Here is a 27,740-nt window from a genome sequence, read left to right as displayed (position 1 = left end):
GTAGATATCGGGACTTGGAGAAAATTCGGAAAATCGAAAATTTAAATTTTTGACTCTGAACCATAAAAGTGGCCATAACTCCTTAAATAAAGACTTTAGGGGCAAAATAAGCCATTTTAAATCGTCGAAAATATTATTTTATGTTTTGGAATTGTTGCTATAAATTTTATTTTATTACACCAGTGTCTTTGTAAAAAACCATTTATTTTATTTATTCTTCGAGAGTCTGGAGGAGGAAAAAGTACGAAACAGTTGTGTTTATAACCATTTGAAAAATTTCAACTGAGACGACCGAAAAATTGCAAGCTGTCAAAATTAGCGGTCGTTGGGACAAAATAATTATTATCGATGTCATGAGACGTTTGTTTCCGTACCATTCACAAGCGTAAATAGAATCTCGACATTCGTCAGACTGTAAATTAATAATTTTTCTTTTAATAAAATTTTTTTGGTTTTTAAATATTAAGGGATATTTTTAATACTTCTAAGGTGAGGCAACTCCCGCTCCAAGCATACATGAAGGTCTGCAGTATTTTGAGCGCGATCCATGTAAAAATTAGTAGCCCACGTCCGACAGGAATACTTTCCATCTATAAAAATAAAAAAAAAAATTTTTTTTTATAATTTTTTAAAATTGTTAAAATTAAAAAAAAAATTTTTTTTTTGATAATATTATTTTAAATTATTCTAGCTTTAATGGAAAATATGAAAAAAAAAAATCAATTATTATTTTGTGATAATTAATACAGCTTATGAAAATTTTTTTCCAAAGGATCAGTATAATTATCAATTAATAGATTGCTCGAAAAAGTATTTTTTACCTGAGTCGTTTGAAAAGCAATTGTGCACATAATAACAGCATTCGTAACCATGATCCACAACACAATGGGACCATATAGCCGCTAAAATCACGAAATTTTTCGTTAAATTATACAATAGCTTATAAATTTTTCCAAAATTACCTGTAACATGTCTCTTGATTCTATCAATATTTGATACTGCCCAATGCATTTCCGTAAAATACTTTGGCTGTCGCTTTCTTCGGTTAAATTTTTAAAACAATACGAAATCTCACGCAATTGACCTATCATTTGAAAAACATAAAACGTAAAAAGGCAGTCGACGCTCAGAGTTATAAAACACAGAGTCACGACTGCAAATGATTCTATCGCAAACTCAATTTCATAAATATAACTATCGGGCGTCACTTTCCACGGAAACACACTGGGAAAAAGCAGCGGGTATCTCACCGGATGGATATCATTTTTAAGTTGTTTTATAACAATATTCAAAGGGATAACAAGTCTCATAGCACATGATAATGTAACAAGGAAAGTAAATATAGCAGTTAAATATTTAACAACTGAAAATCTTTTTAAGATAAATTTTGAGAGTTCTGAATCTTGCAAAAGTCCAGTGAAATATGAATCGAGATTTTTGTGCAGTTGGATCGCGTCATCCCTGTTTGCTATGAAGCACGCGACCTTCAAAATAAATTTTTTATTGTTATTATTATATTATTTTTTAAATGTACACAGAAAAAAAAATTAATTTGAATCAAGTAAATAATTTTGAAGTACTTCATTGTCTTGATTTGAGTAAAAAAATTTTTAAACGAAGAAATTTTACTTGATTTAAAAAATTTTCCTCTTGATTTAAGACAATGAAACTTTTCAAAATTATTTTCTTGGTTCAAGAATTTTTCTCTTGATTCAAATTAATTTTTTTTAAGTGCATTATACTGCTAATATATTATAATTGATACCTTTATGATCGTCGACATGAGACTTATCATAATGCTCATCCCTTTAGTAACAAGATCGATGTTTGTAAAATTTTTTTGCACAAACCCAAGCATACCGAAGCATAAAAAAACGTTTACCAGTATCTGTATGTGCGGCAGGCAGTTATAAAATATATTAGGATTGTCATATGGCCAAAGACCGACGACTATAAGTAATTTTTTGACTATTTCGCGGTAGATAATGTACTCGGAAACTTTTTTTTCCTCCATGATAAGATAAGTGGATGAATTTAAGCCTGATTAATAATTCGTAAAGGGTAAGAGGCTTTGATGGTTTGAAAAGTGTCCTAAAAAAGTTCACCAGTCATTTCAACTTGTTATAAAATCTAGCGCATGCTTAGTTAAGACTATCATTTTTGAATCGATTTAATGAAAAAAGCTTTTAGAGAAAATTGTTAGTTATTAGTCTGATAGTTTGATATTGATTTTAAAATTTCGGGTTGGGTGATCATTGGAGCGTTAGTTCAAATTCAACTGCCAGTTTGCACAGACCGGGAAGCTTGATATTTTCAATTGGTAGATTCTAGCTGGTATAAACCCGCAAGCGGTTGGGGATTTCGAATTATTTCTAATGTTCGTGTAATACTCATTGATAGTAATGGTCATTGATAGTGTGCCGAAGTTTGAAAATTATTTTATGGCTGAGATTTTACGAGTAATTTTTTTTTTTGTAAGTATGTCTGCATCATTATTAATCAGTTAATTAGGACAATAAAAATTATAGGCAATATGAAATTGATTTATTCAATTATTAAATGAAAAAAATTTTTTTCCTGCAATTTTTCAATTTATTAATTGGTCGATGTCACTTCAAGACTTCAATTCCTTGTTATTGAGTGATTGTAACAAAATATAATATGAAATTGCTGTATCAACAATCTGTAATATAAAATTTTATATTTATTTGTTATTACATATAAAAAAAAATTTTTCCGAGCAAGCAGGACAGTAATTACACCTTTCAGTGCAAATAAAATGAGAAAAAAAAAAAAAAAAAAAAAAAAGTAAATAAACAATTTTTGTAATTACCGTTACACAATTATTAACAGAAAGAGTTGAAGAATTGAAAATTGTGATAGCCAACGGCTTCTGTGTAATTATTATTACTACCGAAGTCATTAAATGTTTTTTCCCCTGCCAGTCAGCAGAATAAACAGCATCCTTGTAATTTTCACTCTATCGAACAGTTATCGTTAATTAAAATTGCAATATACGATGATTAATTTTTTTTTTTGTTTATTACCTCTTCTGTTAAACAAGAACCACACCACGCGTACAGAAATGTTTGCAATAATTTTAAAATTACATATAACGTAAACATAACGCTTTCAATGATTGTTATAGTTTTCATCTGTAAGTTTCAATTGAATTTAGAGCTTCACTATATTAATTTTGTTTTTAAATAAATTTTTTGGATACCTTTGACATCTGAAATAATAAAGCACAAAGTACAATAGCATTTGTGCCCATCATCCAAAGTACGACTGGACCGTAAATAGCCTCCATAAGTTTGACACATTTGATTAATTTTTGATACTGGATTATACACCTGTGAAAAATGTATTTTCCACTATCGTCATCGCTGTCAATATGTGTGATGCAATAAGACATTTCCCTCAGTTGGCCAATTATTTGGAAACTGTAAAGCATAAATAACGAATCGACGCTCGTTGTTACAAAAAATAATACGAATGTCCCAAATGTTTCAACATGACGAACCTTGCAATTGATTATGAAGATCAGTGGAGAGATAATTTGAAATGCGATGACTGCAAAGACCGTGAGAGTTAGAACTCCTGATAGCAATCTGAAGATGTTTACTTTTTTTAAAATATGCTCCAACATTTTTTCATTTTCCAACAATTTCTCAAAGTACGGATCCAAATTTCTGTGCAATTCCGTAATCTCTTTATGTTTTCTTATAAGACATACCACCTTTGAGATGAAACATAAAAACATTACTTATAATTATGATTTGAGTAAACTATTTATATTGTGTATGATAAATAATAGTCACCTTCAATATAGCTGAGGCGAAACTCGTCATACTACTTAAGCCTCGCGTAACAGCAGCGACGTTTGAAAAATGTTCTAGGACGAAGCCAAACACAACTAACGCCATTGCTAGATTTAAAAAAATTTGTATGTATGGTAAAAGTCGATATAATAAATTTGAATTACTGTACGGCCACAGTCCCCCGACTGTTAATAGTCTTTTAGTGAGATCATGAAAAGCTCTGTAATCGGATATTCCATTTTTAGCCATATTTCAAAGACAAAGAAGTTGATCATGTGCGTAACTCGAGTTGCACTTACGCTGATAATATTAGATGATTATTTTCTTTCGATACTGTATAAAAAAGTTCGAAAAAAATATTATAAAGTCAAAATTATAAGTGACTCTACGTGAAGTGAACAAACTTTTCAAAGTTTGGGACTTATATAATATTATGCGTAATGTATTATGATTGTAATTTTATTTTATCGATCGGAAAATTTGTACACCGAATAGACGCTTCAGTTTTAATCCAACTGTCCATGTGGACGATCCATCTATTTAATTTTCTTCAGTTGACTATACAGAATAGACCATCGAGTATTTTTTATATTTTTCTCACACATTTTTTGACGATTTATAATTTTAAAAAATAGTACTGTCCAATTTTTGTGATTATTGAGGGTATCTGGTGTATTATTTCGACTTATCAAGTATGAAATCAAACAAGTGTGCTTTTAATAGTAGAAATTACAATACAAAAAATTATTTCGAGGATCAAATAGTGAGCATATATTTTTATGTTTGATTATTATCAAATTATAGTTCGATTATAAACATATAAATGATGATATTACTAAAAAATAAGAGTTAAAGTTTTAAAAGTGATCATTAGTTTACAAATTAACAAATTTTCATCTATTAGATCCTAATATTATACGATAAAAATTTAATAAACAATTATCAGTAGATAACTTTTTATTTACCAAAAATACTATTATAATTAATTACTCAAAAATATAACAAAATTTACTAATCATATATAACAAAGATATTATTTTTCTTCGAGAGTTTGAAGAAGGAAAAAATACGAAATAGTTGTTTTCATAACCTATGCAAAAAAAAAAATTATTATTTATCGAATTAATCATATTAAGTATAGTAAATTATAAAAAAAAAATATTTTACCATAATAAAAATATCAACAGTGACAGTGGAGAAATTAAGAGCAGTAACAATCACCGGTTTTTGCGCCATCATTATTATGATTGAGCTCATAATCTTTTTATTTCCACACCAATCGATGTTGTATACAGCTCTTCTGTAATCTTCGCTCTATTGCAACAAATCTCTCAAGTTAAAGATTAAGTTCTCACTTTATTCATTTTTGATGATATTACCTCCGCCGACAAACAGGTGCCGATCCAAGCGTAAATGAACGTTTGTAGCACTTTTGAGAGAACGTAAGTGAAAATTATCATCAATCTTACGATCAGTAAATTTTTCATCTGCAAATTAATGTCTCATTAAATGATCATCATAAACTAAAAATAATAAACAAATACAGTACCTGCATGAATTGGAAAATGAAGACACACATTATGACTGCATTTGTGCACATTATCCATAAAATTATTGGACCATAAATTTTCTCAATTATTTTTTTTGCTCTGATCAACGTTTGATATTGATACACTGCTTTGCGTATAACAAAATCTTTACCTTCTTTATTGTATTCATCTGTGTGGGTTATACAGTAACCCATTTCCCTTAATTGTCCAATTATTTGAAAAATATAAAACAAAAATAACGAATCAATGCTCGATGTTATACAAAAAAGAGATATTGTCGCCAGCGATTCAAAGAGATAGGTAAGTTTGTATGCCCATCCGTTTGAGGATGTTTGCCATGGATATTTGCTCGAGTATATCAACGGATATTTAATGCTTTTTCCAGGTTTATGATGTTGCATTGCAATATCTATAAGTGGCGTGACAATCATTGCCGACAAGGTAATAAAGACGCAGAAGAAAAATAACCAAGTTATTAGTTTCAATGACGTGAATTTTTTGAAAATAATTTTTTTCATCTGACGGTCTTGCGCTAATTTTGTAAAATACGGGTCTAAAGTACGATGAAGTTCTAATGCCTCTTTACGATTTATTAAAAAGCATGTTATCTTAAAGAAAAAATTTTATGTCTATTTTTTCTTGATAATAGATTTTGTCTTTACCTTGAGAGTCGTTGACAGATAAGTGGTCATAACACCGAAGCTTTTTGTTAGAAGTGTCATGTTATGGGCGTATAACCGGACGAAATTGAATATCGCGAGAAACATTCCGAAGTTTAGCGGTAACTGTATGTAAGATAATAGGCGATAGGGTAACGAGGGATTTTCACTGGGCCAAAAACCTAAGGCCATCAATGGTCCTTTTATGATTTCGCGGAATATGAAGTAACTAGATATTTTTATTTTGAACATTTTGTTGGTAGTTTGAACAAAAAATAACGAAAGGAAGAGAAAGAAAAAAAAAGTATAGAACGAGTGGTAAGTTAAACAGCTGGAGAAGCAATAAAATGTAGAGGGGAAATTGCAGTGAATATGGTACAAAAGAATACTTTTCAGAAAACAAAAGTATGTGTAGAAGCCAGGTGGATCTCGTGATGTTCAAATCGATTTGGGAGATAGAGTTAGAGGAAAAAATTATTCTCTGTTGAGGTAATAGTTTTTTTATTGATCGGAAAATTTTTTATGTTTGCCGGAGCGACAGTCTCAATCTGCCTGTTAGCTTGAAAGGGTTGACGGACAAGTTTATAAGTGATAGAGTTATCGCGAGTTCTATAGCTAGTTTGTAGTCAAGAAAAAATTCATTTTTATGGATAAAAGTTTTTAATTGTTGCTAATGGATTTTGTGGAATTATTTTTTAATACCTCAGGTAACTATGATGGCACTGTTGATATTATTGACGTTTGTTATACTTATAATTTAATAGCTCGATAAAAGCTAGACTATACAATCTTTGTTATTTTGTCATAGTTTTGAGTTTGATTCTTTTTTAACCTTCGAATGCAAAACTTTTATTATAGTTCTGAAAATTAGTTGCTTGTCAGATTGAGTTTTAAATATTTTCTGCAAGTGTATATTTTTAAAGATTTTTTTATGCTAAAATATTTATTTTACTGCAAACTCATTTTAAAAAAATAATAATTTAAATATATTATTCATCATATCAATTTAATAAACTTCTATATTATAGACCAGCTAAATAAATATCATTCATCCAAAGTTTGTAATAAGAAAAAGTATGAAATTGTCGTATTAAGAACCTGAGAAAAAAATTTTTAGTCAATTTATTTATTTTAAACTAATCAATTGCCTAAAAAAAAAAATAATTCACTTCTCAATTAGGCATTTTTTGAGGAGGTGCAATAAAAAAAATTAAAAAAGTTGTATACCTTTACAAAAATATCGACTGAGACGTACGCAAAATTGAAAGCTGTCAATATCAATGGTTTTTGAGACAGAGTAATTATCACATAAGCCATTACTTTTTTATTTCCGTACCAATTTGCAGCGTACACAGCATGTCTGTAATCTTCACTCTAATGTTAAATTAATATAAATTTATTATCCTTTTTTAAAAATTTTTTTCTCTACAGTGCCTGTTTAAAAATTACCTCTTCTGTTAAATTTGACCCGGAATAAGCATACATGAATGTCTGTGTTACTTTCATTCCAATGTATGCACCAATTAACATTCCACGTATAATTGATATACTTTTCATCTGAAATCATTAATCATCTTCACTAACGAATTTTGATCTTTTAAATAAAATCAATACCTGCGAGACTTGAAATAACAATGTGCAAAGTACAATGGCGTTTGATGCCATGATCCACAAAATTGTAGGTCCATAAATTTTCTCAAGAATATATTTAGACCTCATTAACTTCTCATATTGATTAACACATTTGCATACAACCTCCTGGCTATCATCATCGTTTTTAATGTGTGTGATGCAATAAGACATTTCGCGTATTTGCGCGACCATTTGAAAAACGTACAATGTAAATAACGAGTCGACGCTGCAGGTGACAAAAAAAAGAGCCAACGTAGCTAGCGTTTCAAAAATAAAGTGTATTTTATAGATAAATCCATTGGAAGTTATTTTCCACGGATAACCGCTCGGATATACCAGCGGGTATTTAGTAATCGTAATTTTATTGAAATAACAATTGGCTATGTACACTAACGGGCCGACAATGTACGCTGCTAGACAAGTAAAAACACAGAACGCCAATGACCATGATAAAAATTTGTAAATCTTAACTTTTTTCAGCACAATTTTAGTAAGTTTTGAATTCGTCAACAGTTTGTCAAAATATGGGTCGAGATTCGTGTGTAGTTCTACTAGTACTTTTTTGTTTGTCACTAAACATACGATCTGAATTAAAAAACACATTAATTATTATACTTTTCTACTCGTTTATTAGTAAATACCTTTAAAATAATTGTAATGAAGCTAGTCATGATACTTAATCCGCGAGTTACCAGAGCAATATTAGAAAAATGATCAAGCACAAAACCAAAAACCCCTAAACCCATTCCTAAACTTAATGATATTTGAATGTATGGCACTAGTCGATAGAAGAAGCTTGGATTTTCATACGGCCAAAGTCCGATAATGGTCATAAGTTTTTTCGTAACTTCGCGGTACGTAATATAATCAGATACACTATTATCAATCATCTTTACAATGTACTCATAGATAGATAATCAACAAATTGCATCGGGTAATTTCCTACTATACAGTATCTAATGTTTTGTGGGGAAATAATTTGTTTCCTCGTAGTAAATATTGCATACAAAGTATACTATTTTACATTATATCAATTTGAAGTAAAAAGTAGCTCATGAATGAAATTACCTGTATTATTGTAATCATTTATTTATTGATCGGTAAATTTATAATGCGTCTCCTGCGTTAGTCTTAACCCGATTGTCAACTTGTGCAAGTCATCTCAAAAGTTATTTATTATCATTATCGATGGGATATATTATTATGTTTTCACTGGTTAGTTTGATTAGTAATTTAGTGCAAATTGTGTGACTAAAAATTTTTTTTATGTGTTTTAATTGTAAATATTTTGAGAAATAAATGTTAGCAATTATTTCTACTGATATAATTTTGTTGAAATATAGTTTTCATGTAGTAATTAATCAACTAACATTTTTTTTTATTATAAATCAGTTATTATAACGCACTTTGATTTTTGTTTGAAAGTTAGACGAATTTTTGTGAGTGAGACATTCTCATGAAAATAAAAAAATGTGACCAGTTTTGAACGAGCGGTTCAAAAAATGTAAAGTTTTTTTTAACTATGAATTTTTTATCAAAATTCATATTGATTTTCTGTAATTTATAACTCGTGTATCTTTTCCAAAGATTTTTATTTTGAAAAATCGAATTATTTGAATAACAAATACTTAACAATTCACCATCTTAACGAACTAGTAATAGCAATCATCACTGATCCAGAGTTTGTAGTAGGAAAAAATACGACACTGTCGTATTAAGCACCTTTTTAAAAACATAAAAATATTTATTTAAAACCTTTAACTCATCAATGCTTAATTAAATTAATGAAAATTACCATAACAAAAATATTAACTGAAACCACGCCAAAGTTGCAGGCAGTGAGCGTCAATGGCTTTTGAGCCATCGTAATAATTGCAGTAGTACTAAGACGCTTGTCTCCATACCAATTAGATGCGTAAACTGCATAGCGATATTTTTCACTCTGCAAAAAAATTTTTTTGGAGTAAAAATTGATAATTCCTTGTTGAAATTTACCTCTTCAGTTAAACAGGAACCGCTCCACGCGTACATAAATGTTTGGACAATCTTCAATGTGAAGTATGTGATGAATAAGATTCCTCGTAGCATCGAAATACTTTTCATCTGAAATTTTACTTTTAAATCTGTCATGTGTTTTTCATTGAAAATATTTTTTATACCTGCGTTATTTGGAACAGTAGCGTGCACAGTACGATGGCGTTTGTTCCGATAATCCACAAAATTATGGGCCCAAAAAGGGTTTCAATTATTGATTTACCTCTTAGTAACTTTTCGTATTGGTCGATACATTTACGGGCTACAAAATCTTTGTCCTCACTCTCGTTAATGTGGGTCATAGAATATGACATTTTACGCAATTGACCAATCATCATAAAAATATAAAGGGTAAATAAGGAATCGATACCCGTAGTGACGAGAAGTAATGTCCATGATGCGAGTAATTCAAAAACAAAGTGAAGTTGATAGTAAAATCCACTTGGTGGCACTTCCCATGGATAACTACTCGGGTAAATTAAGGGATACTTAACTACCGTGAGTTTATGATGCTGTATTATGAAAATTAATGGGTTAATAATATAAAAACACACGGAAATTAAAACACAAACAGTAAAAACAACTGATAAGTTTGTAAAAATTTGAACTTTTTCCAAAATTCGTTTTGTTAGTTTTGAATTTTCAAGTAATGCACTGAAGGAAGAGTCAAGGTAACTGTGCAATTCCTTTAAATCTTCTCGATATGTCGATATACATTTTAACTGCAAGAGTATTTTTTAAAAATTAGTAAAATTTTATCCAAAAAATAGATTTCAAAATTTTTACTTTCAAAATGACTGTAATGAAACTTGTCATAATACTTAGGCCACGAGTAACCAGGCTGACACTGAAAAAATGTTGGCGAACGAAACCGAAAATTGCTATCACAATTCCTAAACTTATGATCAATTCAATGTACGGTAGGATTTTATAGAAAAAATTTGAATTTTCGTAAGGCCAAAGTCCTGCGAAAGTCAAGAGACCTTTGGTAAGTTTGTGAAACACAATATAATGAGACACTTTATTCCCGGTCATTCTTAAGACTCGTAGAACTCCTTTGTGGCCATAAGTAGAGAAATTGATTGATAATCAGCAAATTGCATCTAATGATTCACTACTGCGCAATGTTAGATGTTGGATTATGGAGAAAATTATTTCCTTGTAGTAAATTTAAGTAGATAAGTATATTCTTTGAAATTATCGGTATCAATTTATTAGAAAAAAGCTAGAGATTAAATTACTCTTCATTATTGTAATTATTTGTTTATTGATCGGTAAACTTATAATGCGTTTGCTGTTTAGTCTCCGTCCGCCCGTCAACTTGTCCGAGTTATCTTAGCAGTTACTTATTGACATTATTGCATGTCACAATGAGGTAAACGAAAATGTTTGATTATAATTTTGGTGAATATAAGAAAGTGTGAGCTATTGTTTTAAAATTTGGCCAAGGTGTAGACTTTTTGAGTAGCAGTTGTATTTAATATTGTAGTTTTCTATTAATTAAAAAATTTTCTCAAGTTTTTGCGCTTTGACTATATTTTAATACAGCAGCAAAAATAATCAGCGGCCCATAAAATTGTTGATTCTATTTTGGGTGATAAATTGAAGCATGCAAATTTTTGGCAGACAATTTCAGTTGAAATTTTATAAATTTGTGCTTGTTCGGCTTTAAAATATCTCTGTTTTTTTTTTTTTTTAAGCAAGTTGATTTTTTTTTTTTTAATAAGTAGAAGTTTTTTACAAAGCTTCATACGAAAAATGAACCTTAAACATAATAAAGTTCAAGTCGAATATATTATCTATTTTTTTACTACAGTATGTCATTCAATTACTACGTATAAAATTTCATATATTTTATTTTGAATTTGAATTATTTTCCTCGACAGTTTGCAGTAGAAAAAAATATGAAAGCGATGTGTTTAATACCTGTAATAAAAAAAAAAAAAAAATAAATAAATAGAGTAAAAAATTAACGATATGATTTTTATAAAAAATTACCATCACGAAAACCTTAACATTGATAATTGAAAAATTGCACGCTGTCAAAACTAAAGGTGGTTGTGAGAGTACGATGACAATTGAAGTCATTAATTTTTTATTTCCATACCAATTGGAAGTATAAACTGCATATTGACACTTTTCACTCTATTGGTGAGTAGACAAAACATAGTTACTAAGATCGTGGAATACTTGGGTTATTACCTCTTCTATTAAGACAGAACCGCTCCATGAGTACAAAAATGTCTGAAGTGTTTTCAGTGACAAGTGCATAGAGAACGCTAACAATTGAATGATAGATTTTTCAGAAAAAGTAAAAGTTGCCTGTAACATTCAATTTCTCCTTTAATTGGAGGTCAAAAAATTCATCGTTTTTAAATTAATCAAATAACTTACGTGGGACAGTTGGAATAATACTGTACAAATAATAACAGCATTAGTGACCACCGTTATGAGAGTTATCGGGCCGTAAATTTTTTGGAGCAAAGCTATGTATTTTATCAATTTCGCATAATGAGCGACGCTGGCTGATAATACATTTTTATCGTCACCAGAATGCGAAATATTGTATGAAATTATACGCAAACGTCCAACAATTTGGAAGATATATAACATGAATAAAGTATCTACGCTTATTGTTACTACAGCCAAAGTGTAAGCACCAAACACTTCAAATAAATACTGAATTTGATATCCGAGTCCTTTTGCAGGTCTGGCCCAAAGATAACTTGTCTGGTATAATCCAGGATAGTGAGTCACGTTTATGTGATGATGGTTTACGTAAAATATCAAGAACAATGGAATACAAACATAAAATAGTGATGTAAAAATAATTATCGCTGTATAAACTTTTGTTATGTACTTAAAAATACTGACATTTTTCAAAATAAATTTTGATATTTTTAAATCCTTCAACGTTTCTTCCAAATAAGGATCGAGAGCTTTTTGGAGATTATTTAGATCTTCTTTGTTTAGCGTAAAGCACATTACCTGAAAAATTGAATGATTGAGATCAAATTTAATTTTTCGTAGTATTAAAAAGGAATAAAATAGAATTTTTACCTTGAATATAACAAACAAATAACCCGTTGCAAGACTTAAGCATTTTATGACAATAGCCAAATTTGAATGATTCTCGTAGATATATTTTAGCATTCCCAATGCGATAGTACAACAAATTGCAATTTGTTTGTAAGGTATAATTCGATAGATTAAACTCGAATTTTCATAATACCACAGTCCGCAAATTGTCATAAAACTTTTAGGCAAGGAACGAAATTTAATGTAATCGTTTTTTTCGCGTTGAGACATTGTGCAAAGATATATTATACAAAGAGTGAAGTTTTGAACAGCCAAATTACACTATTAAATAAAATATGGGGTGTTGTTTGTTGCGTGATAGTGGAACAGTATTAGGAATAGTTATTTCTTATTCAAAACTATACATTAGAAGTAATAGATAAGCTGGAAAAAGTTTTTTCGGAACATGCATGTCTATCATTAATGTTGTAGATTTTATCGATCAAAATTTTTTCTTCTAGAATCTATTGTGTGCTTCAGTCGTATTTTGACCTGCTCGATTAACAGATCTCTCATAGTATTTTTTTTTTTTTTTTATACTATTCTATAAAAATTCATTGGTCTAACGTAATATCAAACTTGATGCAAAAAGTGAACGGAGACGTTTAATAACATTTTTAAAGGGACTGATTCAACTATTTTGTGATGTTTGTGTAAATATGTTTTTTAATTATTTACTAAAATTATATGTTTAATATATTTTTCATATTGTATGTCAATGTTTGGCTTTAAGTTTGCAAGGTTAATTATGCTCTTCAATTGTTTGTAAAAGAAAAAAGTATGACATCGATGTTTGTAATATCTGTAAAAAATATCGGTAGTTCTAAAATATAAGTGAATAAAAACAACAGGATAAGATTCGAGAAAAAATTACCATAACAAAAATTGGAACATTAACAGTTGCAAAATTGCATGCCGTCAAAAATAGAGGTCGCTGTGCAAGTATTATGACTATTGAACTCATCATTTTTTTGTTTCCGAACCAATTCGCAGAAAACACTGCATATTGACACTTTTCACTCTGTCAGTAGAGAGTTCAAATGACTTAAAATTCTTATGAGCTCATGAGATAATTGAATTGTTACCTCTTCTGTTAAACATGAACCGCTCCATGAGTACATAAATGTTTGAATCACTTTTAGTATCAGGTATAACAGATATGATACTCCTTGGATGATTGATTTGCCAGAAAAACCTCTTACCTAAAATAATTTAACTTGTTATTATATATCAATACTTGAATTTTGATTTATGATCAAAATTTTAAAATAAAAATTTTTATGAATAAAAAATATAACATATGTCATCTAAAAAAAAATAAAAAAAAATTTTTTTTCATACTCGTGGTAAAAAAAATCCATATTTTAGTGGTAAAAAAATTTTTTTTGAAGGGATTTCAGCTTCTATTTTTATCAATAATGTTTAAAATTAGTACCGTAATATATGGAGTATTCCATACCAAATCGGATGGTTTTATTTTATTTTCTCAATTTATGAGATTGCTAATAACCATTAAAAATTCATTTAATAAAAAAAAACTACCTAGCAATATATGATTTAAAAATTTATTACATACGTGTGTTAGTTGAAATAATAATGTACAAAGAACAACTGCATTAGTGATCAAAAGTATCAGTATTATTGGACCATAAACTTTTTCAAACGAATCCTTGTATTTAATCAAATTTACATATTGAGAAACATAAGTCGATAATGCATGATTTTGGTCAGTTTTCTCGTCAGTGTACTTAACATAGTACGAAATTTTACGTAACTTCCCAATCATTTGGAAAACGTATAACATGAACGCGGTATCGATGCTTACTGTGACGGTTGTTATAAATACCACAGTAATTAATTCAAATGAAAAATTCAGTTGATAAAATAATCCTCTCGCTGGCCTCTTCCACATGTAACTAGCTGGGTACAACATAGGATATTGAGTTACATTAACTTTATGATAACTTATGTATGTAATCGTGTATGCTGGAATGGTTATGTAAAAGGTCGTAGTAAGAACAACACTTGCTGCATAAACTAGTGAAATAGATTTAAAGATAGTGATATTTTTTAGAATGAGCTTTGATATTTTGGAATCTTCTAGCATTTCATCAAAGTTAATGTCAAGAGCTTTATGAAGATTTTTTAGATTTTTTTTGTTTAAAAGAAAACTTAACACCTGCAATATTTAACGTATTATTAAATCTATGAGATATTGAGCTATTTTTGAACGAAATTTTACCTTGAAACAAGTAAACACATAACTTGTTACAAAATTTAAGCTTTTTGCGACAAAAAGCAAATTTGAGTGATTTTCATAGATAAATTTTAGTAATGCCATCGTTAGAGTCGTAATAAACACTAATTGCTCGTACGGTATGAGTCGATAAAATAAACTTGTATTTTCATAATGCCACAGTCCACAAATGGTCATGAAACTTTTGATAACTGAGCGAAATTTTACGTAATCGCTTCTTTCAAGTTGAGACATATTGCTAAGAACTAACTTTTATGGACAGCTAATTGCACTGTTTGATATGTTATGTGGTGTCTTTGTGCGTTGTCTTTCTGCACACAATATTGACGTGGTTTCGGAAATCGTAGTTTTCGATTCAAAAATTATATGCTAGAAGTTACACACTAAGTTCACAAAAGTTTCCTCAAAACTTATACTCTTTGCTATTGTTGTTATAGATTTTATTGATCAAAAATTTTTCTAACGCAGCTACGCGTCAGTCATATTTTCACCATCTACTCTAACAGATCTCCTATTTTTACAACTATTATATTTTCAAATTTGTGGTGAAAAATCAACACAAGAATCGTGAAATTGATACTACAAAAATATTTGGTAACTAAAAATGTTTTATAAAAATTTAAAGTGAATGTTAACTAATACTGATGTGGATCTTAATATTTTTTTTAAATGCAATATATTTTTGAATTTTCAAAAAAATTATTTATTTTTATTAAATGTATTTTGCCAAAAGAGGTAAACAATTTTCACCGATTTATTGATAATTACGTATCTGTGCGTAGGAGTGTAGATGATGATTGATTTCCTCAAGAATCCATCGCTTGTAGTAGAAAGAAAAAAGATAACGTTGTATTCATGACCTTTAAAAATTAAAAAAAAAATTATTGTATGCCCAAAAAAAAATTTCTTCTCAGAATTTACCATCACAAAAAGTTTAACAGACACAATAAAAAAATTGCAAGCAGTCAGAATCAATGATTTTTGACACAGTGTCATTTTGACAGTCGTCGTAAGATTTTTATTTCCAAACCAGTTTGATGCATACACCGCGTCTTTATAATTCTGGCTCTGTTAATAAGTGATATTTTAGTTAAAAACTTCAAAAATATTTTCCAAATTACCTCATCAGTTAAGTAAGAACCACCCCAAGTGTATATGAATGTCTGAATAATTTTCATAGCAATGTATGTAATAAATAACAATTCTCGCGTGATGGATATGCTTTTCATCTGAAATCAATCATTTTGATCAATTTTTGTTTTCTTAAGCTAAAATTTAGCTAAAATTATTTTTACTCATAAAATTAAAATTTATTTGAAGCACAGTCGAAAATTTTTACCTGTGACATTTGAAACAATAACGAGCAAAGCACAACAGCATTTGTCGCCATGATCCAGAGAACAATATATCCATAGATTTTTTCAAGTAACACCGCGCATTTCATCAATTTTTCGTACTGAACAATACACTTTACAACACTATTATTTTTGTCGAAACTATCTAAGTGTGTGATGCAGTACGAAATTTCGCGCAGCTGTCCTACCATTTGGAAAACATACAGATTAAATAGAGAGTCGACAGAAGCGGTCACAGAAAACAAAATTAAAGTCGCAGTTAATTCAAAAATGTAATTTGCTTTGTAGACCCATCCATTAGAAATTATTTTCCAGGGATAAACACTCGGGTAAATCAAGGGGTAATTAGTGAGCTCAATTCCTTGCTGATGACAGTGTAAAATTGCCAACAATGGCATGAAAATCAAAACACACGTAGCGATAAATGCAAAAAATGTCAGGCCCCACGTTAGGAATCTGAAGCTATTGACGTCTTTCAAGATCACATCTGTTGACTTGAATGTTTTTAATAAATTTTCCACGTATGGATCGAGGTGTTTATGGAGCTCCACTAGATCCTCGCGATTTATCGCCAAACACATCAACTTTTGACCACATGCAACAAATAATAAAATCAATTTGATCATGTCTTTTTTTTTTTTTTTTTTTTTTTTTTTTTTTTTTTTTTTTAAACAAATACCTTGACTATTGTTGTCAAATGACTTGTCATAACACTCAGCGCGCGAGTCACGAGATCAACATTCGAAAAATGTTCGCGAACGAACCCCAATATTGCCAACACCATCCCTGAGCTTACAATGATCTGCAGATACGGCCAAACTCGGTAAAAAATAGACGAATTGTGGTAAGGCCAAAGACCTCCGGCTGTAAGCAATGCTTTAGTAAGCCCGCGATATGTTCTATATTTGGAAAGACCGCTTTCTGACATGATAACAAAGAAACCGTTTATAGTAATTTAGACAAGACCAAGCTTTATGATAATGAACCGATTATCCAAGTAATTTTCTTCTTTCTCTAGAAATCTAAAGTTTAATATGGTAAAAAAATTAATTCACCGATCAAATGCAATTCTAAAGTTTTCGTTATTAGAATAATGAATTTTAAAAAGTTTTATTCTACTGAAAATTACAGTGATAGTTTTTCGATCGATCGGAAATTTCATAATGGATCTGTTAGGGTCAGTCTTAATCCAACAGTCATTGAGAATAAGTCTTGCTATAAAACTAAATCGTAAAATACAAAGTTCAAAGTATAAAATATAAGAACAATGTTTTTAAGATTAAATTTCTTAATGAGTGTCTTGTAAAAATTTTTAATTTTTTTTGTTTCAGTGTGGATCAATTGTACCCATTTCAAAAGACTAATTCCTGGAGAAACTGTTTACTGGTGAGTTTATATTTGTAAATTATTTTAAAATTACAATTAATAAATCTTGATTTAATACGCTAGACAATAATAACTTTAACAATGGACTTATTACTATCGTTCATCATGTTAAAATATTTGATAATGAACTACGTATCAGCTTCAAAGGTTTTCAACAATAAATAGTATGAAATAGTAGTATTGATCACCTGCAGAACGACAGATAAATCAATTATTATTAATTAGTTAAAATTGAAAGTGATAATTAGATACTCACTGACACAAACATATCTATTGATACTGTTGATAAGCTGCAGGCAGTTAATACCAGCGGTTTTTGTGTGAGCAACATTAATATCGAAGTCATCGTACGTTTATTCCCAAGCCAATTGGCTGCGTAAATAGTGTCTATTAAATTTTCACTCTATTGCAATAAATATAACATGAACTGGAAATTTAAGAGCTTTTATTATTTAAAAATCTATTTTATTCACCTCGATGGTGAGTTGCAAGCCTGCCCATGCAAAAATGAAAATTTGAGTCAATTTTAAGCCAGCGTATGCTGCACAAATCACTATTACTGTGAACGGTATGGTTTTTGCCTGTAAAAGTTCAAAATTATTTTTTAATGCATGATTAGAATTATAAAAATGTTTTAATTTCCCTTTAAAAATATTCAAAATAACAAAAAATAGATTTTTTTTTATTATAAGATTGATAATATTTACCATTATTATTATTGCAACAAAATTTTCATTAAAAAAAATTTTTTTTTACGGTTTTGTAAAAAAATTAAAGTGACTGATGAAACTTAATTTTTTTTTCACGGGTTAAATTGAAATCATTAGTTTCATTCTATCACAAATTTGGCGTGACTATTATTCAAAATCGCTCATCGATATTGTGCCAAAATTCAAATTGAAATCAACTAAAATGATGTGGTATGTCTAATGTGCATCATTTGTGTTAATCATAAGTCCTACATTTCGAATTAAAAAACAATAAATAAATATTTTAAATTTCTTACATGAGATAGTTGAAAAATGACAGCACACAGTATGATTGCATTGGTACCCATCGACCAAAGTATTATTGGCCCAAAGATTTTTTCCACTTTCCTCCGACACTCCAATAATATTTCATACTGTTGACAACATTGACGAATAATAGCATCTGCATTGCCCTGATCGAAACGTGACATGTGGTGGGAAATCTCCCGTATCATTCCGATTATTTGGAAAACGTAGTACACAAAAACACTATCAATGCTAGCCGTTACTGTGATGATACTAAAAGTCGTTAAGTATTCGTTCAAAAAATGACAATTGTACAAGAAGCCACTCGCAGGATGCTCCCAAGGGTACGCAGTCGGATAAATTAGATTGTATCTGATAGGTCGTTTTTCGTGTCTCCACTGGCTAATTATCGAAAGAATCGGTGCGATTGCATAAGAAGAACAAGACACAGTCACAAATCCAGCAGCAACTTTGCATAGTCGACGAAAATTTGTTATTCCTTTTAAAATCACGTCAGAAATTCCAGATTTATTCAATAATTCATCGACATAGGGATCGAGAATTTTGTACAAATCGTTAATATCTTTTCGGTTGATGACGAAACATGCTACCTTGCCATAATTAAAACACAAAAAATTATTTTGATGTATATTTTCAAAAATAGAACAAAATTTGATACTGTACTTTGACGATAACTGTTGAAAACCCGACGAGAACGCTCAAACCTTTTGTAGCGAGGTGAATATTTGAAATGTGAGTCTTAAAAAAATTAATCACACCAATAATGGGCATTATAAAAAATGAGAGATGTAAAAATAACAAATTTTTGAAGAATATATTTGAATTTTCCGACGACCAAAATCCGATGATGCAGAGAAAACGTTTTACCATGATTTGAAACTTCATGTACTCCATTCGTTTATCTACAATCATACTTGGTTGCAATCTTTCAGGTAGAAGATAAGAGCAGACTAATTCGAGCTGGTGATTTTTGTATTATACAAGAGCAAATGTCAAGCATTGAGTATACTGGGAATCAATTTGTATTATAGAATCTAATGAGTTAATGATCTAATGATTTACGCAGTATCTTTAACATAATCAGATGATTGACGTAATAGTTCGAGTAATAGAAATTATATTGATTTGATAATTATGCTCGGTGGTAGGGATGTTAGTTGAAGCTTGACTCTTCACTTGAGCAGATCGTATCATTAACCAGTCATTTTCATTTGTCATAAGTCATAAGTATATCGCAAGTATGGAGTTCAACTGGATTAAATAATTTTCGTTCGGTGGTTCTGATTTCGGTAAATTTATTTTTCATTTTTTATTAATAAATCTAAGTTCTCAAAAGTTTTATTTGTTTTTAATGAAAATTAATTAACTATTCACTCGAAAGGTTACAATTTTTCAGAAATTTCTGAATTAATTTACTTAATTCTTGAAAATACTATAAAACAGTGATAATTATTCCACACTTGAGTGCTGTGATACATAATTTAATTTACAACAATAATTTATATTCCAAAAATTTGTGTTAACACACTACGGATCTAAGATGATTTCTATTTTTGAGTTCTACATAACCAATAACGATATTCAAAATAATTTTTCAATTTCAATTTTCGTTGACTGTGAGCACTTAAGCATCAGGGTCAAAATTTTTAAGTAGAAGAAAGTATGATATCGTTGTGTTCATAACCTGAAGGGGGAAAAAAATAATTATTAATTTATCAGATCAGGAATAAAACTAATCATAGCTGACAAATACTGACTGTCGAAAACATTTCAATTGATATCGTTGAAAAGCTGCAAGCTGTAAAAACCAAAGGCCTCTGGGTCAGCATGATTGTTATCGCTTTCATTCTGTTTTTACTTCCAAACCAATCAGCAGCGTATACGATGTCTGACAGATTGTCACTCTTTGAAAGGAGTATTAAAATTTTCAATTAATTAAATTGTAGATGAAAAATAAGTTTGAGTTGATAAAAATTACCTCCGTAGTAAATTTTGATGCAGCCCATGCGAACATGAAAATTTGTGTCACTTTGAAGGCAACGTATGCTGCACATAAAAACATTGTCAAAACTGGTATTGTTTTAGCCTAAAAAATAATTATTTAAAATTTTAATATTGATCATTTTTTTAATTTCTTCTCACGTGAGACAGCTGAAAAATTAGTCCGCAAAGTACGACGGCATTAGTTCCCATAGACCAGAGAATTATCGGTCCAAAAACCTTTGAAAATATTTTTTTAGTTACTTAATAACCTGCACCACAAAAAAAAAAAAAAAAAAAAAAATAAAAATGATTAAAAAATTGTTCACCTTGTCCATTTCGCTCCTGCATTCTAGCAAGACTGTATACTGACGCACACATTTACCAATAATTTCTTGACAGTTTTCCTCATTCAGAGACGATATGTTGTGTGCAATGTCACGAATCATACAGACCATTTGGAATGCGTAGTAAACGAACAAAGAGTCTACGCTGGCGGTTACTGTGATGATACTGAACGTTGTGAAATATTCATTGACAATTTGGCAATAGAACACAGTGCCAGTAGGGGCTTTTTCCCAGGGATAGATCACGGGGTAAAGGTGATTCATTTTTATCGGTTTGTTGTGTCTCCACTGGTTAAACACTGTTACTAGAGGTATCATCGCATATAGAGTGGATGATGTTGTTACGCACCCGGTTAGAGTTGCACATAATCCTCGAAACCTACTCACTTCTCTTAAAACATCATGCGACATCCCAGATTTTTCAATCAATTTTTCGACGTACGGCTCGAGGATCGAGTGTAGCTTGTTTATCTCTTTGCGCTTTATTATAAATGTTATCATCTGACAAAATATTTTGAAAATTTGAGTATAATTTCGTGTAAAAATTTTTTTTTTATAAAATTGATCTTCGAATTCATATTTTGAAATAAATATAATTTTGGAATTAATTTATCATGGAATGATTTAATTTTCTTACAAAAATGTTTAAAAAAGTGGTGAGTCACTTTTATGAATTTTATTTTCTATAAATTCTTGATGAATGATTTATAAAACCATATTCGTTTCAAAAAATTAATTTGAAAACGAAAAAAAAATTTTTTTTCAAAGGATTTTATGCTGATAAAATCAAAAATTAATCATTTTTTTGTACAAAAACTATTAATTTTTAGTATCAGGCACTAAACCTTGTAACCGAGACTAAATATCACACAAAATCCATGATAAAATGGCACAACACGGTAACAAATTTTTAATTGTTTTATTAAAAAATTTAATTATTTAAGATATTTATTTTGGGGATATTTTGTCGGAGCATTAAGAATCATGGAACCTTAATTTTTATAAAATATAAAATGATAATACTTTACTTTCATCATAACTGTAGAATATCCAACCAAAACACTCAAACCTTTTGTAGCAAGATTGATGTTTGAAATATAAGTTCTAAAAAAATTAATCACGCCTACTAACGGTAGCAGAAAACCACCCAAATGCAAGTACGGTAATGATAAAAATAAAATACTCGAATTCTTGGATGACCAAAAACTGATAATTAATTGCAAGCGCCTGATCAGAGTTTGAAACCTGACGTACATTTTGCGGTTCTCGACAATCATTTTCGCGAGCTCAAAGTCGGTGACAGAAGCGGTTCATAGACTAATTTGAACTGACGTTGATATTTTAAATTGAACGGTCGTTGATATGATATGAAGGATAAAGAAAACAGATAAGTGAGAATCAATTCTTATTATAAAAGTTAATTATCTACTCAATAGCTTAAGTACAAATTGATGGTGGTTGCTGATTATAATCAGTGTAATAAGCGTAATAGCCATAATATTGATTCGAAAATTATAAACAGAAGTGGGGTGCTCAGTACAAGCTTAACTCTTTACCTGAACAGATCCTCTCATTATCAATTTATTTTTATTTCACGTACGTGTACTTTCAGTTCATTGCTGCTTGAAATGATCAATACGTTTTTTTTTTTTAATTAATTGAAAGTGGTAAAATCTATGATGGAAATTGAACAATTAAATATTCCAAAAAAACCGATTTATTCTTTTCAGTAAGTAATTTAATTAAAAGTATAATTTTTTAAAGGATATTTTTGCAATTTTTTCCAAAAAGCAAAAATTTATTATTTGTATTATTTTTATCGACAAAATAATGGCATTTGATGTGTGATATTTTATGAAATACGTCGATCAAATGAAAAATATAATACGTAAATAAGGCATCAATGTTTGATATGACAACAATAGGACTAAAATTCATTAAATTTTCATTGAAAACATGTAGGTGTTATTAAACAGTGTATGGTGAATTGTTCTTCGGATACATTGTTGGAAAAATGAGCTTTTAACAGATGGGTCGAATATGATGTGTGCATTGATCGATAATGAATACGATAAGAACAATAGCAAAGACAGATCAAGTGATTGTCGATAAATGTCAACACTAAAAATTTTAAACGCTTTTCTATAAAAATTGCTCTTATTAATTTTATATAATATAGCATAAACTTATTAAAAAAAAAAAAAAAAAAAATAGTAACTTTTAAGTCAGTATATTGTACTAAATTTTTTAAATATACATTCGGCTTATACATACAGCAAATTTGATAAATAATTAAAGTTCTAAGAGTCACTTTTAAAAGTTTTCAGTAGCAAGTAGTAAGATATCGTAGTGTTGATGACCTGTAAAATTAATAAATTAATTCGAGTTTTACTTATCGATAAATCTAGAAGAGTGTTAATTGTAATTATTATTACCTTTAACATTAAGCGAGACCCGGTCCAGCCATAAATAAACACTTGGGACAACTTCAAAGTCGCGTGTGCAGCACACATGACCATAACTGTTATAGAGACTGTTTTGGCCTGTAAAAAAAAAAATTAATAATTTATTTTTCTAAAAAAATGATTTGACACGGTCTTTACATTTGTAAGCTGGAAAATTACTGCGCAAAGCGTGATAGCATTTGTGTTCATCGACCACAAAATTACAAAGCCGTAAACTTTTTGCAGCAAGTCTCGGCATTCTAACAGCAGTGCGTACTTTGACACACATTGATTGATAGCCGCTTCGGTGTCGTCATTTTTCTTCAGAGAAGTTACGAGATGCAGAATTTCGCGACTCATGCCGATCAAATGAAAGACATAGTAAGTAAATAGACTGTCGACACTCGAGGTGAGAACGATCATACTCAGGTTAGTCAGGTTTTCGATAAGGAAACAGAGGTGATAAGGAAAAGTATTGGGCGTATTATTCCACGGGTATATTGTAGGTAAAATCGGTTTATACTTGATAGGGTGCATGATGCTTCCACTGCTTGATTATCGAAATCATGGGGACGATTGCGTAGAAAGTGCAGATAGTAATCGCTAATGTTGTTAAGAAAATCGTTGCCCTTCGAAAGTTTGTAACTCCCTTCAAAACAACGCTCGATAATTGGAGCTTCTCCATCAACTTGTTGAAGTGCGAGTCGATTATGGCACGGAAACGATTTATGTCCTTATGATTTACAATCATGCAAATACCCTAGTCGAGTAAAAGAGATAAATTAATTTTAATTGTCTTATTATAAACTAATTTTAATTAAACATGGAAATATTTACATTAGATCATGTTTGATTTACATTTTAAAATTGAAAAATTAACTGTTTAAATTGAAAAAAATTTTTAATTGATAAAATAAAATATGGAAGATTAAAAAATTAAAATTTTTTCAATTCTTAATTTGAAGGACTTATTTTTACTGTTTTACAAAAGAAATAAAAAAAAAAAAAATATCAATCTGTCAGGCTTGAAAATACTTTACTAGAAAAAAAATAAATTATTTTTTGCTCCAAAAATTAATAAACATTTTGAACTTATTACAGTTTTTATAAATGTTAAATTGAACCCTTCGTAATACTGACAAATGAAATAATTAAATTAAAAAGAATTTTTTAAGGTTTTAAACTTCAAAGTCACGACGAGATTGAATTAATTAGAGGCCTAAAATACTTCCTGTCAATTAAGTTCAGTCTTCGGTAATTTAATCCACGAAAATCTAACAGAACGTTGAATTTTTTTTTTTCGAAAAAGTAAAAATATGTCATTTCTACATCCTGAATTCTATGATAATTAAAAAGAAAACATTTTTAAAATAAAATACATCACACTTTCATCATGTTCGTCGCCATGCCCATCAGCACACTCAAACCCTTTGTTACCAGCGTTACATTCGTTATATTGGTGTTGATAAAGTTCAAAACTCCGATTGCTGGTATTATAAAACAAGACACATGGATGTACAATAAACACCGTACGAATGCATTCGAGTGTTCTGTTGTCCAAATACCCGCTAAACTTATCAAATATTTTATAAAGATTCTAAATTTCTTATATTCTACCTCCTTGATTTCAACCATTTTCAAACACGACGAGACAGAAATTATAAAATAACTATTAATAGGCAAGATCGAATTGTTATAAAAAAAATTGCCATTAGATGTATCATTTAAATGATACTTATTTGGGAGTCCGAGATGTATAGAATCAATTAGCATCTATAAGAGTTAATTTGATGTTTAATACGTCAATACGAAGCACAAAAGACTGATGATAATTATGGCAATTGTTTTTATATTGATCAAAAAAAGTCATTGGCGTTGGTGGGGTCAGTCTCAGTTTTGCTTTCGACTTGTTAAGATCGTTCAGTATAAGTAGCAAAGCCGCAACTCCAAATGTATGTACATATTTTTATGTGATATTTTACCGGCTGAATTTTTTTTAGTGTTTAAAAAGAAGACAAAGTTATTTTTTTTTTTTTTTATAATAAAATTTTGTGTCTTTATTGCCTTTAGTTACTGCTTAGACTTTCGCATACAAAACTAAAATCTTTGAGGAATAAAATGTTCAAGAATTAATTTTAAAGTTATCATTTCACAGTTTTATTTTTTATTACATATTTTAAAAAGTTTTCCTTTCAATTTTTTTGGAGTTATGACGGAGTCAGTCTTTTTTCACTCGAAATAATTTTTTTTTATTTTTATTTTTATTTTTTCAGTAGATACAATCTCTTAATTAATTGATTTTCCGAGTGATGGGATAACTTTTCCAGGTTAATTTAATTAAATAACAAATTAAAGTTGTCACCGAGTGCTCGGCAATATAAATTTAGTTTTTACTCGATTTCAAAAGTTTTTAGTAATAAATAGTATGATATTGTTGTATTTATGACCTATAAAAGTCATAAAATAATGAGTTTATCTGTCAAATTATTGGATTATTGAGTTAAAATTCAGTTTATAAATACTTACAGCCGAAAACATTTCTATTGAAACAGTGGCGTACTTGCAAGCTATTATAACCAAAGGTTTTTGAGCGAGCATTATCAGTATCGAATTCATCATTTGCTTATTGCCTAACCAGTCGGCCGCATAAAAAGCCTCTCGGAGTTTTTCACTCTGTAAAAAATATAAATTTTAAAATTTTCCACATAAATTATAAATAAATTTGTATTTAACTACCTCAGTAGTGAGAGATGAGCCTGTCCATCCCAAAACAAATGCTTGGATTAATTTTAGACTCGTTAAAGCTAGACACAATATGACTGATATCAACGGTATTGACTTAGCCTGTTCGATAAATAGATAAAAAATTATTTACATTGATTTTTTTATTTAAATTTAAATAATAAACAATTAATAATGATTCTTACATTGGACAATTGAAAAATACTTATACACAGCGTGAGAGAATTAGTTTTCATATTCCACAGTACAATAAAACCGAAAATTTTCTGAATTTTCTCCCGGCATTTCAGCAATAATTCGTATTTAAAAATACATTGCTTAATAACTGCTTCACTGTTATCATTTTTATCGAGCGAAGATATCAGGAATGATATTTCACGCACCATTCCGATCAGATGAAAAATATAATAAAGAAACAGACCGTCAATTCCGGACGTAATCACAATGAGACTAAAACTTGTCAAATTTTCGATGATAATGTGCAGGTAGTATATGAAACTATTAGTCATATAATTCCAGGGGTATATTAGCGGGAAAACGTGTTTGTATTGAATGGGCTTTGTGTGGTGGTGCCATTGATTAATAACAGAAAGAACCGGGAAGGCTGCGTAGCAAAAACAGACAATTGTTGTCAGCACCGTTCCAATTATCGTAAGACGTCGGAAATTTCCTACTCCTTTTAAAACTATTTTTGATAGTTCTGGTTTCTTTACCATTGTATCGAAATACGAGTCGAGGAATTTGTGTAATTCGATCACATCTTTTTGGTTTATGAGTACACAGGCAGCCTGGTATAATTAGGATAATTTTTTTAGTAATTTTAGATTACAAATTGATACAAATAAAAATTTAATGTAATTTCACGAAACTATTAAAAATTTTTTAAATATACACAATAAAAAATTTTGCGTAAAAAAACTAAGGGTTAAAAATTTTTGTGTAAGTTTAACTTTTATTCTGTTAAATTAAAATAAAAAAATTTCAAATTTTTAATACAAAATTTTTTGACGCAAAATTTTTTTACGGTGTAAGAGAATTTTTTTGCACAAGAAATATTATGATAAAAATTTATTAATGTCACTACTAGTCACGTGGTATTGCAGAAAAATATTAATTATATTAAAAAACGTGAAAATAATTAGAATATTAATTGACTTATATCACACTTTGAGAATATTTGTCGAAAAGCCCATGAGTATGGCCAATCCCTTGGCAACAACTTTGATATTCAGTATATTTACACCAACAAAATTGAAAACTCCGATTGCTGGTACGACGTATACAGACAGGTGCAAATATAAAAGTGACCGTGCAAATAAATTTGACTGTTCTGTCGACCAAGCTCCTACTAAAGAGAGTAAACGTCTGATAAAATTTTTAAATTTATCATACACTATTTTATCTTTCACTATCATTTCGAGCGTAAATTAACAAAATGA

The 27,740-nt window shown here is 29.5% G+C and overlaps 10 protein-coding genes across 10 annotated transcripts; all 10 read right to left on the bottom strand.

Moving 5' to 3' along the window:
- Positions 1 to 211: 211 nt before the first annotated feature.
- Positions 212 to 2,141, bottom strand: LOC141529613 (odorant receptor 13a-like). The gene is made up of 5 exons (XM_074246244.1): positions 1,766 to 2,141; positions 963 to 1,484; positions 822 to 902; positions 483 to 590; positions 212 to 412 (listed from the first exon to the last, which is right to left on the bottom strand). Exons 1-5 carry the CDS (start codon positions 2,012 to 2,014, stop codon positions 212 to 214), a joined length of 1,161 nt encoding a protein of 386 aa, XP_074102345.1. The 5' UTR covers positions 2,015 to 2,141.
- Positions 2,142 to 2,614: 473 nt separating this feature from the next.
- Positions 2,615 to 4,070, bottom strand: LOC141529347 (uncharacterized). The gene is made up of 5 exons (XM_074245850.1): positions 3,822 to 4,070; positions 3,224 to 3,739; positions 3,048 to 3,155; positions 2,834 to 2,980; positions 2,615 to 2,683 (listed from the first exon to the last, which is right to left on the bottom strand). Exons 1-5 carry the CDS (start codon positions 4,068 to 4,070, stop codon positions 2,615 to 2,617), a joined length of 1,089 nt encoding a protein of 362 aa, XP_074101951.1.
- Positions 4,071 to 4,854: 784 nt separating this feature from the next.
- On the bottom strand, positions 4,855 to 8,552 carry LOC141529343 (uncharacterized). Its single transcript, XM_074245842.1, has 9 exons — positions 8,304 to 8,552; positions 7,645 to 8,247; positions 7,480 to 7,587; positions 7,258 to 7,404; positions 7,077 to 7,128; positions 5,371 to 5,780; positions 5,201 to 5,308; positions 4,989 to 5,135; positions 4,855 to 4,911 (listed from the first exon to the last, which is right to left on the bottom strand). The coding sequence occupies exons 1-9, from the start codon at positions 8,550 to 8,552 to the stop codon at positions 4,855 to 4,857; spliced, it is 1,881 nt and encodes a 626-aa protein (XP_074101943.1).
- Positions 8,553 to 9,330: 778 nt separating this feature from the next.
- Positions 9,331 to 10,731, bottom strand: LOC141529614 (odorant receptor 13a-like). Its single transcript, XM_074246245.1, has 5 exons — positions 10,483 to 10,731; positions 9,822 to 10,418; positions 9,658 to 9,765; positions 9,458 to 9,604; positions 9,331 to 9,384 (listed from the first exon to the last, which is right to left on the bottom strand). The coding sequence occupies exons 1-5, from the start codon at positions 10,729 to 10,731 to the stop codon at positions 9,331 to 9,333; spliced, it is 1,155 nt and encodes a 384-aa protein (XP_074102346.1).
- Positions 10,732 to 11,550: 819 nt separating this feature from the next.
- LOC141529342 (odorant receptor 4-like) lies at positions 11,551 to 13,005 on the bottom strand. Its single transcript, XM_074245841.1, has 5 exons — positions 12,757 to 13,005; positions 12,047 to 12,684; positions 11,899 to 11,965; positions 11,695 to 11,841; positions 11,551 to 11,622 (listed from the first exon to the last, which is right to left on the bottom strand). Exons 1-5 carry the CDS (start codon positions 13,003 to 13,005, stop codon positions 11,551 to 11,553), a joined length of 1,173 nt encoding a protein of 390 aa, XP_074101942.1.
- Positions 13,006 to 15,831: 2,826 nt separating this feature from the next.
- Positions 15,832 to 17,314, bottom strand: LOC141529964 (odorant receptor 13a-like). Its single transcript, XM_074246771.1, has 5 exons — positions 17,066 to 17,314; positions 16,371 to 16,970; positions 16,153 to 16,260; positions 15,953 to 16,099; positions 15,832 to 15,891 (listed from the first exon to the last, which is right to left on the bottom strand). Exons 1-5 carry the CDS (start codon positions 17,312 to 17,314, stop codon positions 15,838 to 15,840), a joined length of 1,158 nt encoding a protein of 385 aa, XP_074102872.1. The 3' UTR covers positions 15,832 to 15,837.
- Positions 17,315 to 17,900: 586 nt separating this feature from the next.
- LOC141529891 (odorant receptor 13a-like) lies at positions 17,901 to 19,700 on the bottom strand. Its single transcript, XM_074246632.1, has 5 exons — positions 19,452 to 19,700; positions 18,779 to 19,378; positions 18,246 to 18,353; positions 18,029 to 18,175; positions 17,901 to 17,960 (listed from the first exon to the last, which is right to left on the bottom strand). The coding sequence occupies exons 1-5, from the start codon at positions 19,698 to 19,700 to the stop codon at positions 17,901 to 17,903; spliced, it is 1,164 nt and encodes a 387-aa protein (XP_074102733.1).
- A 479-nt stretch (positions 19,701 to 20,179) lies between these two features.
- LOC141529665 (odorant receptor 13a-like) lies at positions 20,180 to 22,392 on the bottom strand. The gene is made up of 6 exons (XM_074246314.1): positions 22,144 to 22,392; positions 21,098 to 21,616; positions 20,931 to 21,008; positions 20,767 to 20,874; positions 20,546 to 20,692; positions 20,180 to 20,472 (listed from the first exon to the last, which is right to left on the bottom strand). Exons 1-6 carry the CDS (start codon positions 22,390 to 22,392, stop codon positions 20,413 to 20,415), a joined length of 1,161 nt encoding a protein of 386 aa, XP_074102415.1. The 3' UTR covers positions 20,180 to 20,412.
- Positions 22,393 to 23,415: 1,023 nt separating this feature from the next.
- LOC141529340 (uncharacterized) lies at positions 23,416 to 25,194 on the bottom strand. Its single transcript, XM_074245840.1, is given in 5 exon segments — positions 23,416 to 23,475; positions 23,551 to 23,658; positions 23,719 to 24,094; positions 24,096 to 24,319; positions 25,177 to 25,194. Coding segments are annotated over 5 exon segments (786 nt in total).
- A 675-nt stretch (positions 25,195 to 25,869) lies between these two features.
- Positions 25,870 to 27,716, bottom strand: LOC141529666 (odorant receptor 13a-like). The gene is made up of 5 exons (XM_074246315.1): positions 27,468 to 27,716; positions 26,487 to 27,089; positions 26,296 to 26,403; positions 26,086 to 26,232; positions 25,870 to 26,006 (listed from the first exon to the last, which is right to left on the bottom strand). The coding sequence occupies exons 1-5, from the start codon at positions 27,714 to 27,716 to the stop codon at positions 25,950 to 25,952; spliced, it is 1,164 nt and encodes a 387-aa protein (XP_074102416.1). The 3' UTR covers positions 25,870 to 25,949.
- Between the last annotated feature and the right edge of the window lie 24 nt (positions 27,717 to 27,740).

This window comes from Cotesia typhae, unplaced genomic scaffold (genome assembly GCF_013202065.1).
Source record: "Cotesia typhae breed Kobodo isofemale line unplaced genomic scaffold, CoteBio_Ctyphae contig_48, whole genome shotgun sequence".
Taxonomy (NCBI): domain Eukaryota; kingdom Metazoa; phylum Arthropoda; class Insecta; order Hymenoptera; family Braconidae; genus Cotesia; species Cotesia typhae.
Note: the sequence above shows the minus strand (reverse complement) of the source record. Positions and strands in the feature narration are given on the sequence as shown.